Source organism: Lampetra fluviatilis, chromosome 53 (assembly GCF_964198595.1).
Source record: "Lampetra fluviatilis chromosome 53, kcLamFluv1.1, whole genome shotgun sequence".
NCBI classification, from domain to species: Eukaryota; Metazoa; Chordata; class Hyperoartia; order Petromyzontiformes; family Petromyzontidae; genus Lampetra; species Lampetra fluviatilis.
In genome coordinates this window covers 418725-434122 of record NC_136327.1, presented here as the reverse complement: position 1 = coordinate 434122, position 15398 = coordinate 418725, and the positions used below count along the sequence as shown (strand labels likewise).

Genomic DNA, 15398 nt, shown 5'->3' with positions numbered 1-15398 from the left:
ACAATTCAAGTGATAATGATAATGGCCAAAACAATCCACTGCTGAAATAATTACCTGCGCATTACCTAAAGACGTTCACTAGATCGCGCTTTCAGATGCGCTTCTGCGGCCGTCTGGAACGTTCATCTGATATTAGGAAGCCGCTGGAGCTATGCACTTTAAACCCAGTGCAGCGTTCTTCACTAATGTTCAGAGGGGTGCCACTTTCGCCGATAAGACATCACCAGCGTGAGGGCCGCCACACATTTGAAACCATTGGGCGTTTGACAGCAGCACCAGGGGCCGCTAGTAGCCCTGGGGCCTTGCAATGAAGAACACCGATCTGGATTGAAAACTCATTTCTTGAGAACTTTTTTTGTGCTTATATTGTTGTCCTCCCCACGCACCTCTGATTAGCACCGTTGGCTCCGCACGGTGCGAAATAATTTCAACATCCACACATACACGTGGCAACATCGTTCCCTGGTGTGAAAACGTGGCAGGACCCTCCTGCAAGAGTCGCGAGACTCAGTGAGGCTTTCCTCGGTAAACAAGCGTCATGATAAAAGTGTCAATTTTACACGATTGAAGCTTTGCTAACCGCTACTGAAAGTTGAGAATGCAGCTACGGAGATGTTCACGCTCGTGCTGTCGCCGCTGCACGACGTCCGACGCTTCGCTCCACGTGATGGGAGCTTCCCCATGAATTGCTTCGTCGTTGTCACGGGAGACGCTCCAGGCACGGGGAGCGAAACGTCGCGACGTCGTGCCGAGCATCGCGAACGTTTGCTGCCTCTCAGCGGCGTTGACAGTCGCAGGTCATCGCTCATGACATCATTACAAAATAAGTCAACTTGCAAGGCGCCACACAGCATCCGCTCATTCTCGACAACAGAGGACGACTCGGAGGCGCGAGAAGGAACCACAGACAAACTCAACTATTCAACTTTTAATTTTTTTATTTTATCAGCTAAGGCCCGCTTAGCTGTATCGCTCTTTTTCAGCAGCGACCTGGCCACAAACGATAGCTCAACGAAGTCGCTTATCACGTGGACATTTATAGTAGCCAAATACTCTAAACGCGTGTTTATTAAGCGGTAAAGTAGCTCTGCGGTCCTCTCTATATTGAGATATTTTCAGCCAAATAATGAATGTTTATACACGAGGAAGGACACAGTGCTAAAGAGCTTCAACACGCACGCGTGCAGAGGGAAGAGATGGAGTCGGCACTGTGCCGCACCGCTTCTTGTCGTGGCGAGCCAGGGTGCGGCTCCTCGCTACGCGCACGCGCGAGGGAGTCTCACGACGTGTGCCCATGTGTGATCCACCAACCCTCGCCGCTGCGAAGCCACGACATGTCATCTGGGCTCCACAAAAGTCTGCCTTTGAATGTGAACGCAAGTCCGTCGATGCGGCAGGTGCTGGCTGACGTGAGGGCGGCTCTGCCATGAGGACCCTTACCCAGGGCGCGAGCCGCAGAGCTGGAGCCACTCGAGTAGCGATTGGGAATCTTGTTAGCGGAGTGAGAGACAAAAACAAATGACCTACACATCACCAAGGGACGCGGTTTGTTCGTCTGTCCAGTTGGTGTGGCGGCCACCGCTATCGTTGCTGCTGCTGCTGCTGCTGTGCCCTTCTCTGTGACAGACCTCACTCGATCGAACTCCCGCTGGTGGGTACACCTCCTACACATCATTCGATGTGTATGATCTGGTAAATATCAATACAATATAATTATTTAAGACCGAAACAGGAATACTTTTTCACAATTCTGGACAATCTCCTGATGAAGCTGTTGTAATCACCTGCGAAACGTCGTACTCAAATTGAAAATATTGTGATGGCGGGTTAACGACACATTTATGTTTATGCAATCTAACCCAAAAATAAAATCAGTATTGTGGATAACACAACATCACTTTGTGATGTGTCGAGTGTGAAGTTGAGGTGGTGGGGGAGTGGGGGGCGATCACCCACCTCTCTACCACCCGGAGATCCGCTGCTAACCCCCCCACCGCCAACGCGGCCAATACCGTGCCGCTCGCTCCGAGAGCCCCCCCCCTCTCTCACCCAACGGCGGCGGGAGAGACGGGGCGCTTGGCGAGGCGGAGATTGCCGATGAAAAGGCGTAAAAATAGCTGACTTCTATGCGAGCCGGGGAGCGGTTGCCGGGGCGACGGGCGAAATGGTGTCATGCGGTAGGCGGCTAATTGGAGACACGTGTCGGCTCGAACACGGGGACCACCGCTGCCGCGTTAACTCTTTCACCTGTGACGGCACCGCGCCCGTTACGCGCGGTGCGCGCGCCGTGACGGGCGCGCGCCGTGACGGGCGCGGGCCGCCACCGGAAGTCTCTGGGGGTGGCCCCAGGGGGGATCGGCAATCACGAGAAGGGCCACTTTTTGTTTTCGAATTCGGTAAAAAGAAACCCCCCACCCCCCTTCCCCACCGTATTCCAGGAGCCGCACCGCACGTGAACGTCATCGCGAGGCAGTCCCCGAGAGAGCCACGCGCCGCTTCGGAGCCGCAGGCTGCCGACCCCGGGGTTAGCCGCCCCCCCACCGCCGCCAATGGGGTTCCACCACCAAGTTGCCTGGCGCCGTCCCAGAGCCGGGCAGCCACGCGGACGCCGTGGAGGCCGCTCTCCAGCAAGGCCGCCGGCGGTGCTCCCGAAGCAGTGAACACGTCCGGCACGGTGGGATTCACGTGATGCTTGTGTCGGGTGGAGGAGAGTTGACGACACGACTTTCCACACGACCCAAGACCTCACCCAAAATAAACCAATTACGAATCATAGTATTGGTCGTGAAAGCCTGTGTATAACATTTTACACGCACCGTCCCGGTGAACATGCCAACGTTGGGTTAACGTTGGAAACGTTGCCATGTGGTGCCATGTTGACTGCAGACTCGGAATGGAGGGCTTCGGAGGCAAGGGTTGGTGAGTCACGTCGAGATTTGTGAAAGTCCCCAACGTCCCCGCGAGAAGGCGAGCTGGTCGTGAGAGGCAGCAGGAGAGGAAGTTAGGCTCGTGAAGTTGTCCCTGCGGGGTGCTGAGCGGTATCGCCGTCACTCACACAGGTGACAGTAAAACGGTAAAAGGTGCAGTCCTGCAATCGCTCGCTCACGGCACTGCTGGCAGAAGGGCCTCAACTAGAGACAGCTCTTGAGAGCCCCTCGAGAGGGTATTTGGCCTACTCTTCCATGCTGGCCGGACAGCGTAGAAGGGGTGGGAGTACCCATATTGCTGGCAGTGACAAACCCATGGTGGGGGCGTTTAAGGGAATTGCTCCCCCATTGAGAACCGGAACATTCATATTGAACTGATACCAGAGAATACGTATTTAAAAGTTGTTGTTGATGTAGGGGACCTTCTTTACAAATATTGTAATGTCAGGATTGCCCCCCCCCCCTACCACTCTGCTGGGAAGTTTCAGGGTCCGCATCTGGCTGCTGAGTGGACAGCGACGTGGGGGGGGGGCATTTAAACAACTTCCCAGGGTTTAAAACACGGCCCCGCTGGGAGATCGAATTACACCGGAAACCTCCAGACTTGCAGGTGCAGTGTGCTGACTCACCATCGCGACATGGCCGCACCCAAGACGATCACATCGCCGCTCCTGAAAAGCCACTCTGAGTGAGACTTCAACGTGGCCTTTTACTTACACGACACGGACAAGAATACAGTCAACTCGTAACTCCACGCTGCCGCCGCAGAACGACTCAGAACCGCAGACGAGAAGGCAGCAGCAGCCACGCGCGATGGGAACCGGCGCTGCCCACAATTGTCCAAGCTCTGCGGCCCTCTATAAATGATGATCGAGTTTCATCGTGATTCTTGGTGCGAACACAGATCGATCTCAGGAGTTGGGAAGTTGGGATTGTGTTGTGATCACGCTTTTTGTTGTTTGTGCTGGTTTATTTAGTGACACTTCTTTATTTGTGCATTGTAATTGTTATTGCTAGTAGGATTTTAATTTGCTTGATAGTGGCTGTATATGGGATTTTGTCCTGATATATAATTAATGTAAAGCGTTATGGGATTCTATTAGCACGAATGACACGATATAAAACGAGAGTATTATTATTAACCAAACACAAAGACACACCGAAGTCAGCTCCCATCGTGTCGCCCCGGCTCCCCTCCCTGCACCTCCGATGAGCACGGCTGGCTACGTACGGCGCGAAAGAAGTTCAACATGCACGTACATATATCATTCGCTCGACATGTCCCGCTCATTGCTTGAAGCGAGGCCCGTGTCGGTGCGCCACTCAGTCCCACGCCCGCCGAGAGCCGCCGGCGTCGCAAGGACGTCGCAAGGGAAACATTTGGGTCATCGGCGCGTCCCCGTGACCTCACCGCCACATTCTGACCCATTTCATCCCCCCCCACCCCCTCCTGTTTAATGGTCTCCGCTTAAGCTCCCTTATCAACCAGGGTTGACATGAAGTAGCCATTGATGAGCGTGTAATCTGCTGTGAGGATGAGCACCAAGATGAACTGTGCAGTTATTGTCAGTGAAGGATGCGAGGAGAGGTGGAGGGAGTAACGTTTGTAATGCATCTGCCGCTTTTAATGGGGCCACCATCGCTCGCTCTCTCTCTCTCTCGCCACACGACAATAAAAGCTTCTCTCCCACCCTCCGCATTCATTCCAGGGCCCAATTTACACTCCGCGTCACCTCACTGCCTCTATTACAATTATAGCTAATGGAAGAAGAGTACAATTGATAATCATTTACAGTCTTGTCAATCTACTGCTGGATGAAGGCCTCCACATGGTGGTAGTTGCAAAACGTTACATTTTTTGGCCGTACTTCACCGCGCTGGTCGGTGCAGGTCGGTAAGAGTGGCGGGGGGTTGGACTGGTTCAGATATTTTGCTCGCCACTGATGTTGGCCTTGGATGGGATTCTAACTCTGGTGCGTCAGGTACATGGAGCAATGTGTGTTTAGCCACTGCGCAACTGCTGGCCCGTGCCTCACGTACAATGAATTCCGGTGAGACATTGACGTAATAAGCATCACAACACTGCCAGCAAACCTTGTCATGACAACATTACACAATTCTGTTTTGACAACAATAATTTTATTTGAATTTAGTATAAATCTCAAGAAGCGTATTATTATTGCTGTAATCGTTTTTGGAATGTAGTGCGTTTTATTTTCAAACAAGATAAATAACGTGGCCATTCTGAAAGCATAAAGGAAAGGGTTAATTAGCGTGTCCTCTCACATGTAAACACTCATTAATTGGCTGATAACACCTTACTATATAGAGGGCCAAAGAGCTTGGGCAATTGTTCATATCGCCAGTTCATCGCGTGGCTGCTGTTGCCTTTCCGCTCGTCTGAGGTTCCTCCTCGAGCTTCTGAGTCATCCTCTCTCTCTCTCTACAAGAACGAGCGAATACTGCGCAGGTCAACACAAGTTCACATTACTACCCTCACATCATACAAAATACGGCCATCTTTTCGGGATGATGTCTATTCACGTAACAATATTCCATGATTGTTTGTCTTGTAGATTCAGATCAGGGTGCCAGAACATTCTATAGCGGCAGAATATGAATAGCTTGTAGGGTCACACACACTCACACACACGATTCATGTTGATTCATATGATGTTTGTCCTGGGCTCACATCCGACCATTCCGGGCCATGTTCTTCCTCTTGCGAAAGTAAGCGTTGAAGTTACGAGGAAGCGTGTCTGAAAAGAGAGAACAAGCAGTAGAACTAAAACACGATACATCGCCTGTACCCCTTGTCGCAGAGGTTCGCGGTTTGAATCCAGCGGCCGCCCTGATTACTACTGCGGTGTATACAAATGTGTATAACACGATGTGCCATCTGCTTCACAGCGGACATTAAAGCTCCCCCTGACGCCATTTGCCAGAGTAGGCGGCTGCGTGCTGGCGTCACAGGGAGAAATCAGCCGAAGATGGCGCCGCAAATGACTCAATGGGGATCACACGCGTGGCAATCATCGCCCCCTACCGCCAAACTACCGCAGACTGTGTCTGTCAAACAGCAGCAGCAGCAGCGCCTTCCTTAATCATAGCCTTGCGCTAGACGAATGGCGTGAATACCAAATGCACTCGCTTATTAATTTAAAACGTAGGCTTTCATAGCCATACTACATTTTTATGATAATATAATTGCACTGAACCAACCAAATAGGTGCAATCTACCATCGCTTCCCCTGGTCGACAGGAGCACTTCCAACAGCAAGATCTGTGTTTCTTTATAGCTTAGAGTGTACAAAACAGGAACTGCATAGCTGTATCCGTGCCCTCTCAAGAACGGGAAACGTTTCGGCACAAGTGACGGTAATTTATCGACACTTCTGTCCAGAGGTCAAGAGAGTAATGTGATATCTAACGATGAATGATTTAATCCGCGGCAGGTCTTGACAGGTGTGTTGTGTTGTGTGGTGAGCGGAGCGGTTCGTGGTTAGCTTGTTACGCTACGGACAAACGGTGTAGGGGGCAATGGTGGTGATTCCCCCCACCCCACCCCCCTCTTTGAGACCATGAAAATGGATATGTTATTGATATTTACCAGAGTACAAACACTCTGTTTTTCTTTTTGTCTTGAATTAAGTGCCTTGCTTCTGGAGATACACATTTCAGACCTGTTTCTGGCTATAGAACCAGCGACCTGAGTTCGACTCCCTGGCTTCGCCTAACGTCAGTGGTGATCATCTGAACCACTCCTGGGCCTCCCCCATGTTGCCAAGCCAGCCTTAAGTGGGTATCTCATGCCGCTGTGTAAACATCAGCACGGGGAGACAAAGGCGGCCGGGTGTGGTTCCGGCCACACCCTGCACCCCCAGTCTTCGTAGGTGCTCGCTATCTAATAGGGGAGTCGATCGGCTGTTCACCTGTGGTGGGGTAGAGTGTGGGGACTTCCACCTTTTTGCAATTTGACTGGCCAACGTGGAATAGTAGGCCAAACGTCATCTACGAGGGGGCTCTCTGGAGCTAATTTGGAGTGGAGGGCTTGCCCCGACAGCCTGAGTAGGCTACACGGGCAATATCTGCCTCTGTCTTTGTGCGCGTGCAGTGCCAGACAGCGGCTCTCACCGTTGCAGCGGAAGTGCATGTCGGACCAGATGACGTTCTCCTGGGAGAAGCAGAAGACGCCGAGACGGCCACCCCGCATCGTCGTGTCAATCACCACCCCGGAGTCAGCCACCACCTCCGAGCCCTCGTACAGCACCACCCTGTCGCACGCGCACACGCGCACACACGCGCACACGCACGCGCACGCGCACACACGCACTCACACACACGCACACACACGCACACACGCCAAAACACACACACATACACACACGCGCGCGCACGCACACACACGCACACACGCACACACACGCACACACACGCACACGCACACACGCACACACGCGCACACATGCACACACGTGCACACACACGCACACACGCACACGTACGTCGCCATCCTCTACAGACAATCCTGGGTCGGAGTCGTCGAATCAACTCACGAACGCTCGACAACGATCGTTTGTTGCAGGATGGGTAACTGCGTGGAAAAAGCCGGTAAAAAACCGGTTAGTACCGGTTTAGCGCACGTAGAGAAACGCCTCGAGCAACACACACGACACGAGGCTGCTGGTTAGGGTTGCACTCGACTTGCGATCCCCACAGGGTTGCCGGCTAGATTCCATCTCCCAGCGCGGCAGTTGACACAGTTGCTTAAAATCGGTGTATTTTTTCGGTTACTGAATTTCGGAACTGGTAATTGATTCTGAAAATGGTAACCGGTTTACCGGTTAGTAAACTCCGTAATGGACCCTTGGTCTAAGTCGCGAGCCAATGCAAATAATAAAAGTCAGCCAATTCATCAATAACACTGCATCCCTTATGATGAAAAATATATATATATATACAATGTAACTGGCCAAACATCACAAAGCTGCACATTAACAGCAAATTACTCCATTGGGATGACACGGAGCAGCAGCGTGACCCCGCTCTCCTCCCTCCTGCGAAAACTTGGCAGGACCCTCCTGAGAATGTGTCTTGAGACTCAGTGAGGCTTTCCTCGGTAAACAAGTGCGGTGATAATAATGGCCCTTTTTATAGTTCATAGATAAAGCGGCCAAATAGTTGGGAGACTGCACTAATACACCATGGATAGACCTCTGATCATCTTGCAGTCTCTGACAATCGTTCACTCTCTGGCCTCTCTCTATCTCTGCAATCCACGAAAGCCACAACTAAATTATGATGAAACGCGAGTGCCCTATCGCTATCTCGCTGACCCACCCATACTTGCCGACCCACCCATACTGGACATCTGTAAACAGAGCTTCATAGCTCATCGGATTCCTCTAGGATAAATAAAGATGCTGATTCTGAATGAAAGGGCATCATTATTACTTTACTTTCATCAGTCAGAGGCAGTATAGCGAACAGGCTTCTTTGATGGAGCTCTTGTTTCAGTAACGATAAAGATTCAGATTGTGATCTTGCACGTGGGTCCTCTCTCCCCGTGAGGCCCCCCCCCGCCTCGCTGATCGTCGGAGCTCACGGCGCGTCTCACCGGATGTAGCCGACCTGTGGACGGTGCGTCAGGTGCCAGCGGTAGGAGGTGCGGTCCTTCCAGCCGACGCCGCGCGGGTCTTTCCAGAGGAGCGCCACCTGGCCGTCCGTGTCGCCCGTATTCCACAGCGCGTTGCGGAGACTCTCCCCGGGGCCCGTCCGCGACTTCACTGCCTGTGTGCACGCACGCAGCACGTGTGCACGTGTGCACGCACGCACGCAGCACGTGTGCACGCACGCAGCACGTGTGCACGCAGCACGTGGGCACGCACGCAGAACGTGTGCACGCAGCACGTGTGCACGCACGCAGCACATGTGCACGCACGCAGCACGTGTGCACGCACGCAGCACGTGGGCACGTGTGCACGCAGCACGTGTGCACGCACGCAGCACGTGGGCACGCACGCAGCACGTGGGCACGCACGCAGCACGTGTGCACGCACGCAGCACGTGGGCACGTACGCACGCTTACATGCCAGATCCAGTGGGGGTGGTGGCGATGACGTTGCTGCGCGTAATCCCAATTGAGTAACATGTAAAGTGTGTATGTTGAACTTCTTTCACACCGTATGTAGCCAACCGTGCTAATCAGAGGTGTGGGGGAAGGACAACTAAAAACAAACCACAATCCAACAGTTTCAAGACAAGGACGATATACTAACACAAAAAGCAGTCCTGAAGAAATTAGTTTGTAAAGCGAGATGATGATGATGACTTAAAGTGAATAGCTCCAGTGGCTTCCTAATAACGTAAGAAAGAACGTTCCAGACGGCCGCGGAAGCGCATCGGAAAGCGCGCGATGCAGTGGCCGTCTTGGTTCGATGACTCGCCAACATGCAGGTGATTGTCCAGCATGAGGGTGTTTTGAGCCAACATGCAGGCTACACTGTGTTAGCTGTGGTCGGAGACCCGACAAGTCGGAGGAGCCCAACGCAGAACAGGGGACGGACACAGAAGCCCCGCACAGGAAGGCGCCCGGCCGCCCTGGTCAAATTGCTAATGACAGAGACGCCCCAGACATGCCACAAGAACCAACACCTTTCGTGTTCTCCCTTTTGGTTAGAAACAAACAAAAAAACCCGACGGCTCGTCCGTTGGCCGCGACGCTGGGTCCGTGCAAACCAAGCGCCGGGCTGTCTCCTCGTCCACGAACTGGTCTGACCGCTCACGCCGAACGCCCCCCACCCCCCCCGCCCTTCCAGCCCCCACCAACCTTGAGCTGCAAGCCCGGCTCGGCGACGGCTCTGAAGGGCGTCGACTGCCAGTAGGTCTGCTCCACCTGCTTCCACATGACCACGTAGAAGCTGGCGCTGTCCTGGTAGCCGAAGACGACGCCCACGTAGTCGTCATCGGCCACCGTGTTCACGTGGAAGGTGCCCTCGAAGTCCACGCCGTTGAAGGCGGTGAAGCCTTGGCGGGGCACGGGGGGGGGGGGGGGTCCGCAGTGAGAAGATCGCACCCGGCGGCAGCGCGAGGTGCTGCTGTGCTGAGATCACGGCGCTGTGTGTGGACGTCTACGTCGAACTACGAATCACACCGTACGTAGCCGGCCGTGCAAACCAGAGGCGCGGGGGAAGGACAACGAACCGTGAGGTAGCGCGACCTCTGCTCGCCCTCATTGATCTGCTACATTGTGGGGTCGCGCTCATGACACACAAAGCGCTCGCCACAGATGAACCACCACGACTCGCTGATCTCGTCAAGGAGCCTAACCCACCACACAAACTCCGGCCGTCCTCACGGCGGCTTTTGGATAACCAGCGAACAAAGAGGGCCACGGCTGCGTCGCGCACGTTCAGACGCGCTTCTGCGGCCGTCTGGAACGCTCTGCCTTCCCATATGAGGAAGCCACTGGAGCTGTGATGCACTTTTACATTCAAACCGAAAACTAATTTCTTGAGAACTGCTTTGTGTGGTCAGTGTGTTGTCCTTCTCCCGTACTTCTGATCAGCACGGTTGGCAACGTACGGTGGGAAAGACGTTCAACACACACACACACACGAGCTGAGCGTGCGAGAGCTACGGTGTGCTTCAAGGTTGCCTCAGCAGCACAATCAGCATCGATGTCTCCTTGCCGAAGAGAGAAACACACGGACTCAACAATCCCAAGGCTTTTGTTCAAAATGTCGCAGGTGCCTCTTGTCCGTCCCCTGACATGATGACGGGGAAGCTGTCGGCTCGCCCACGACGGGGAGTGCCCCGAGCTTACATCCGTGGCAAGCCAATGAACTCACCGTGGCCTTTCGCTGATGATTCCTGTGTCGACATTCCGATGTTCTTCTCTGAGAGCAGCGTTTGTATCGCCCGCGGCTCAATCAGCGGCGATGGCGTGCGGATCGCTCCGTGCCCATAACGCGGAGAGGGGGGGGCAGCTCACTTACCTACCGCAAGTCCAGGGTCACTGTTTCTTGTTTGTACAATTTCCCGTCCCTGCGGCGAAAGTAAAACAAAATATAATCGGGCATTAATGCACACAGCAGGTTCGTGTGCTAAAGATATAAATAATACGAGCAATGATTACATAGGAATGCGCAGCACTTTGCCAATCCACTTCTGGATGAAGGCTTCTGCCCACAACTAGCACACTCGTGCCTCTCCAGAGGGTACCACTCACTCAATCCATTACTCACTCATTCACTCAATCTATTACTCACTCATTCACTCGTTCAATCTACCATCCACTCATTCACGCAATCAACGATCCACTCATTCACTCGTTCAATCTACCACCCACCCATTCACTCAATCAATTACCCACTCATTTACTCCCTCAATCTACCACCCACTCATTCACTCAATTAACGACCCACTCATTCACTCGTTCAATCTACCAACCACTCATTCACTCAATCAACGACCCACTCATTCACTCGTTCAATCTACCACCCACTCATGCACTCAATCAACGACCCACTCATTCACTCGTTCAATCTACCACCCACCCATTCACTCAATCAATTACCCACTCATTTACTCCCTCAATCTACCACCCACTCATTCACTCAATTAACGACCCACTCATTCACTCGTTCAATCTACCAACCACTCATTCACTCAATCAACGACCCACTCATTCACTCGTTCAATCTACCACCCACTCATGCACTCAATCAACGACCCACTCATTCACTCGTTCAATCTACCACCCACCCATTCACTCAATCAACTACCCACTCATTCACTCGTCCAATCTACAACCCACCCATTCACTAAATCAACTACCCACTCATTCACTCGTCCAATCTATCACCCACCCATTCACTCAATCAATTACCCACTCATTCACTCGTTCAATCTACCACCCACTCATTCACTAAATCAACTACCCACTCATTCACTCGTCCAATCTACCACCCACCCATTCACTCAATCAATTACCCACTCATTCACTCGTTCAATCTACCACCCACCCATTCACTAAATCAACTACCCACCCATTCACTCGTTCAATCTACCACCTGCTCAGGTGAGACAGCACCATGGCAGCATGGCGTGAGCTCTGTTCTGCAGTTGGCAGTGATGTTCTTTTTAATATCCGCGAGTGTATGTGTGTGTGTATGTGTGTATGTGTGTGTATGTATGTGTGTTGAACTTCTTACGCATCATATGTAGCCAACTGTGCTAATTGGAGGTGCAGTTATGAAACAAATCGTTTTTAATCTCGATTTTGAAGTGTGCGTGCGTACGGTCCGAGTGAGTCCCTAGTGCGATGTGTGAGCATCACGACTGGGGAGACAAAGGCGACCGGTCGTGGTGCTGTCCACCCACCCCCTTGTGTGCCGTACCGACGTTCATAGGTGCTACTCGCTAACAGCACTTGCCCCAACATTCTGTTGATGCTGAACGGGGCATATTTGTCTTTGAATGCGGAGAACAGGGCCACAAGAGTATATTATAGCCCGGGACAAGCACAATATGTTAAACCATGTTCAATATCTTTAAAATGTCGCTTTAAATATATAAACACTCGCATGGGTACAGGGGGCAGGGGGGGGACGCGGATGGGGGGGGGGGGTGGAGGGGGTTCGAGAGGCCGCTCCCGCGGCTGCTGCACGCGCCTCGGGCCTCGCCTCCAGCGTCACCAATCGTGGGCCAGAGGCGGCGCGCTCGCCGCGTGCTGCAAAGATCGATTCGAGCGGCCGCCCTGGTTAATACTGCGGGTGAATTCACCGGAAAAGTATCGCGCACTGCCTGCTTCACAGTGGACGTTCAAAGATCCTGTGACGCCATTCACAAGGGTAGGCCATTGTGTGCCGACGTCATGATCAACAGTGGCTAAATTTAGAAAGAATGACGCTGCTAATTACTCAATTGGGACGGAACATAGCAACAATCGCCCCCGACTGCGAAAACTTATCAGGACTCTACTGAAAGAGTCAAGACACCCAGTGAGGCTTTGCTGAGTAGATAGGCGTGCTAATGATCGTAATGAAGTCTAAATATACAAAGTGCTTCTACCGTCGTCTCACCCGCTAAGTGGAGGAACAAAGTGGTCACAACAAAATGTAGCAATAACGCACGTGACGTATCGCTTGCAGCTGCACCAAGCGTCTTCGATGTAATGTTTGTTAACCTTAACACCTCCGTGATACAGTATGTTTCTGTATAATACAGTATATTTCTGTATAACACAGTATATTACTGTATATTAAAGGTTTTAAGGGTGAGATCGCATGACTATAAATGTGTCGTCCAACTCGCTCCCACCCGACACAGCCAATTAGTGAGGGCTTTGCCACGTAAACAGAACGTGCCAATTCGATACGACTTGAGCAGCCCGCTCGTGCGTTGGAGAGTAAACCCACAACCTTCACAATTCCCGCAGAGTGGCAGCTCACGCAGCCAGGTTGAGGGACGCTATGGCTAAGCAAGCGTAATCATAGTATTACATGAGAAGCAAAGTTTGACTGGCTGGCTGGGCTGAGGCCACGTGCTGCCCATTGCGCAGAGGGGAGTGGGGGGGGGGGCTTGGGGGTTGTTACGCAAGAGGGGGGCACTTGCCCTACGAGTGTGTGGAGGCTACCGAGGGGGTCTTTGTGTTTGCAGGTGAGCGCAGGGGAACCTGGTTGAGCACGAGCCACTGGGGGTCGATTTGCGCGTCGCCCTCCGGGTCGAGCACGACGGTCTGGAAGGCGCGGAAGTCGGTGCGGGTCACGTGCTCGTCCTCGGGGCACACGTCGAGCACGTCGAGCACGCGGTCGTTGTCCAGGTCGCCCTCGCACGCGTCCCCCACGCCGTTGCCTGCCCCCCACACCCCCCACCAGCGCGGGACGCACAACGCCAAACAAGAATCAGCGTCAAGCTCCGATTTTATTTCATTTCCTGCCGCGCTGATTGCGGCGTGGACATTAACGGCGCCCCGCATCGCCCCCCCCCACCCTCACCCCTCGAGACCCCGAGAGTTTGTATGATATTGATACTCATCAGAGACAAAACACTGAGTGTTTGTATTTATCAATGTAAGGTTCTAATAATAGGGGTTTTTCTACTTTTTACAAGGAATCATGTGTGCATTAACCACGATAATTGTGGTAAAAATGCCAAAAAAACACTCTAATAATATATGCATTGTCCTGGAAACTAATTGGTCCACACCAGAGACGGCTTTCTTTTGAGCCTTGAGCCTCGTCTCAATTGGTGCTAGACCAGAGGACGCCAATTGAGACGAGGCTCAAGGCTGGCAAAGGAGGTCTAATGATGTAAGGTTCTGTTTAACAATATTCAAATTTCAGGACCGATTCCATCTGTTGGGTTTGCTTTGGGTGCTCCTGTTTCCTCCCACATGTAAACACTTATGAATTGGCCAATAAGACGTTCATATTTAGAGGACCGCAGAGCTTGGGCAATTGTTGGTGCCGGCTCACCGCGTGGCTGCTGCTGCCTTCCCGCTGCTCGTCTGTCGTCCCCCCCCCCCTCCGAGTCGTCTCTCTCTCTCCCCATGAGTGAGTGACTGAGTGAGTGAGTGAGTGACTGAGTGAGTGAGTGAGTGACTGAGTGAGTGAGTGACTGAGTGAGTGAGTGAGTAACTGAGTGAGTGACTGAGTGAGTGAGTGACTGAGTGAGTGAGTGACTGAGTGAGTGAGTGACTGAGTGAGTGAGTGACTGAGTGAGTGAGTGACTGAGTGAGTGAGTGACTGAGTGAGTGACTGAGTGAGTGAGTGACTGAGTGAGTGAGTGACTGAGTGAGTGAGTGACTGAGTGAGTGAGTGACTGAGTGAGTGACTGAGTGAGTGACTGAGTGAGTGAATCCCGTGCGGCGACTGCGGCAGCAGCACCAACATTCGTGCAGCAGTTGGCGCTACGCTGCGCTGTGCTATGAACCCGGCAAGCCGGGTTCCATTCCCGCTCACAGCCAACACCAGTGACAATTATCCTAACCTGTCTCGGGCCTCCCCTAGGTCGACTCAGCCTCAAAACTAGTACCCGGCAAACATCGCAACTAGGGAGACAAAGGCGGCCGGGTATGGTTCTGGTCACCCACCACCTCGTGTACAGTGCTGGCCTTCATAGGTGCTCGCTAACAGCACTTGCACCTACAGTCTGTTAAGGCTATACGGGGGATCTTTGTCTTGTGTGTGTAAGAGTGTGTGTGTGTGTATGAGAGGGTGTGTGCGTGTGTGTGTGAGAGTGTGTGTGCGTGTGTGTGTGAGAGTGTGTGAGAGTGTGTGAGAATGTGTGTGAGTGTGTGCGTGTGTGCGTGTGTGCGTGTGTGTGTATGCGTGTGTGCGTGTGTGTGTATGCGTGTGTGTGAGAGTGTGTGTGAGAGTGTGTGTGTGTGAGAGTGTGTGTGAGAGTGTGTGTGCGTGTGTGTGTGAGAGTGCGTGTGAGAATGTGTGTGCGTGTGTGTGTGTGCGT

General features: G+C 52.7%; 1 protein-coding gene and 1 long non-coding RNA gene across 3 annotated transcripts in view; one reads left to right on the top strand and one right to left on the bottom strand.

The window, feature by feature from the left end:
- Positions 1-2152: 2152 nt before the first annotated feature.
- On the top strand, positions 2153-2754 carry LOC144949161 (uncharacterized). Its single transcript, XR_013640252.1, has 2 exons — positions 2153-2177; positions 2439-2754. It is a non-coding gene; the product is annotated as an uncharacterized LOC144949161 (long non-coding RNA).
- A 2296-nt stretch (positions 2755-5050) lies between these two features.
- LOC144949222 (cartilage oligomeric matrix protein-like) overlaps positions 5051-15398 on the bottom strand; it is a 51742-nt gene continuing 41394 nt past the window's right edge. For both annotated transcript variants that reach the window (XM_078879112.1, XM_078879113.1), the window contains exons 18-23: positions 13606-13784; positions 10925-10973; positions 9757-9953; positions 8545-8717; positions 7062-7201; positions 5051-5686 (exon numbers count right to left, since the gene is read on the bottom strand). In XM_078879112.1, the coding sequence (XP_078735238.1) occupies positions 5616-5686; positions 7062-7201; positions 8545-8717; positions 9757-9953; positions 10925-10973; positions 13606-13784 (809 nt within the window). In that variant the 3' untranslated portion in view covers positions 5051-5615. The remainder of the gene's footprint in view (positions 5687-7061; positions 7202-8544; positions 8718-9756; positions 9954-10924; positions 10974-13605; positions 13785-15398) is intronic.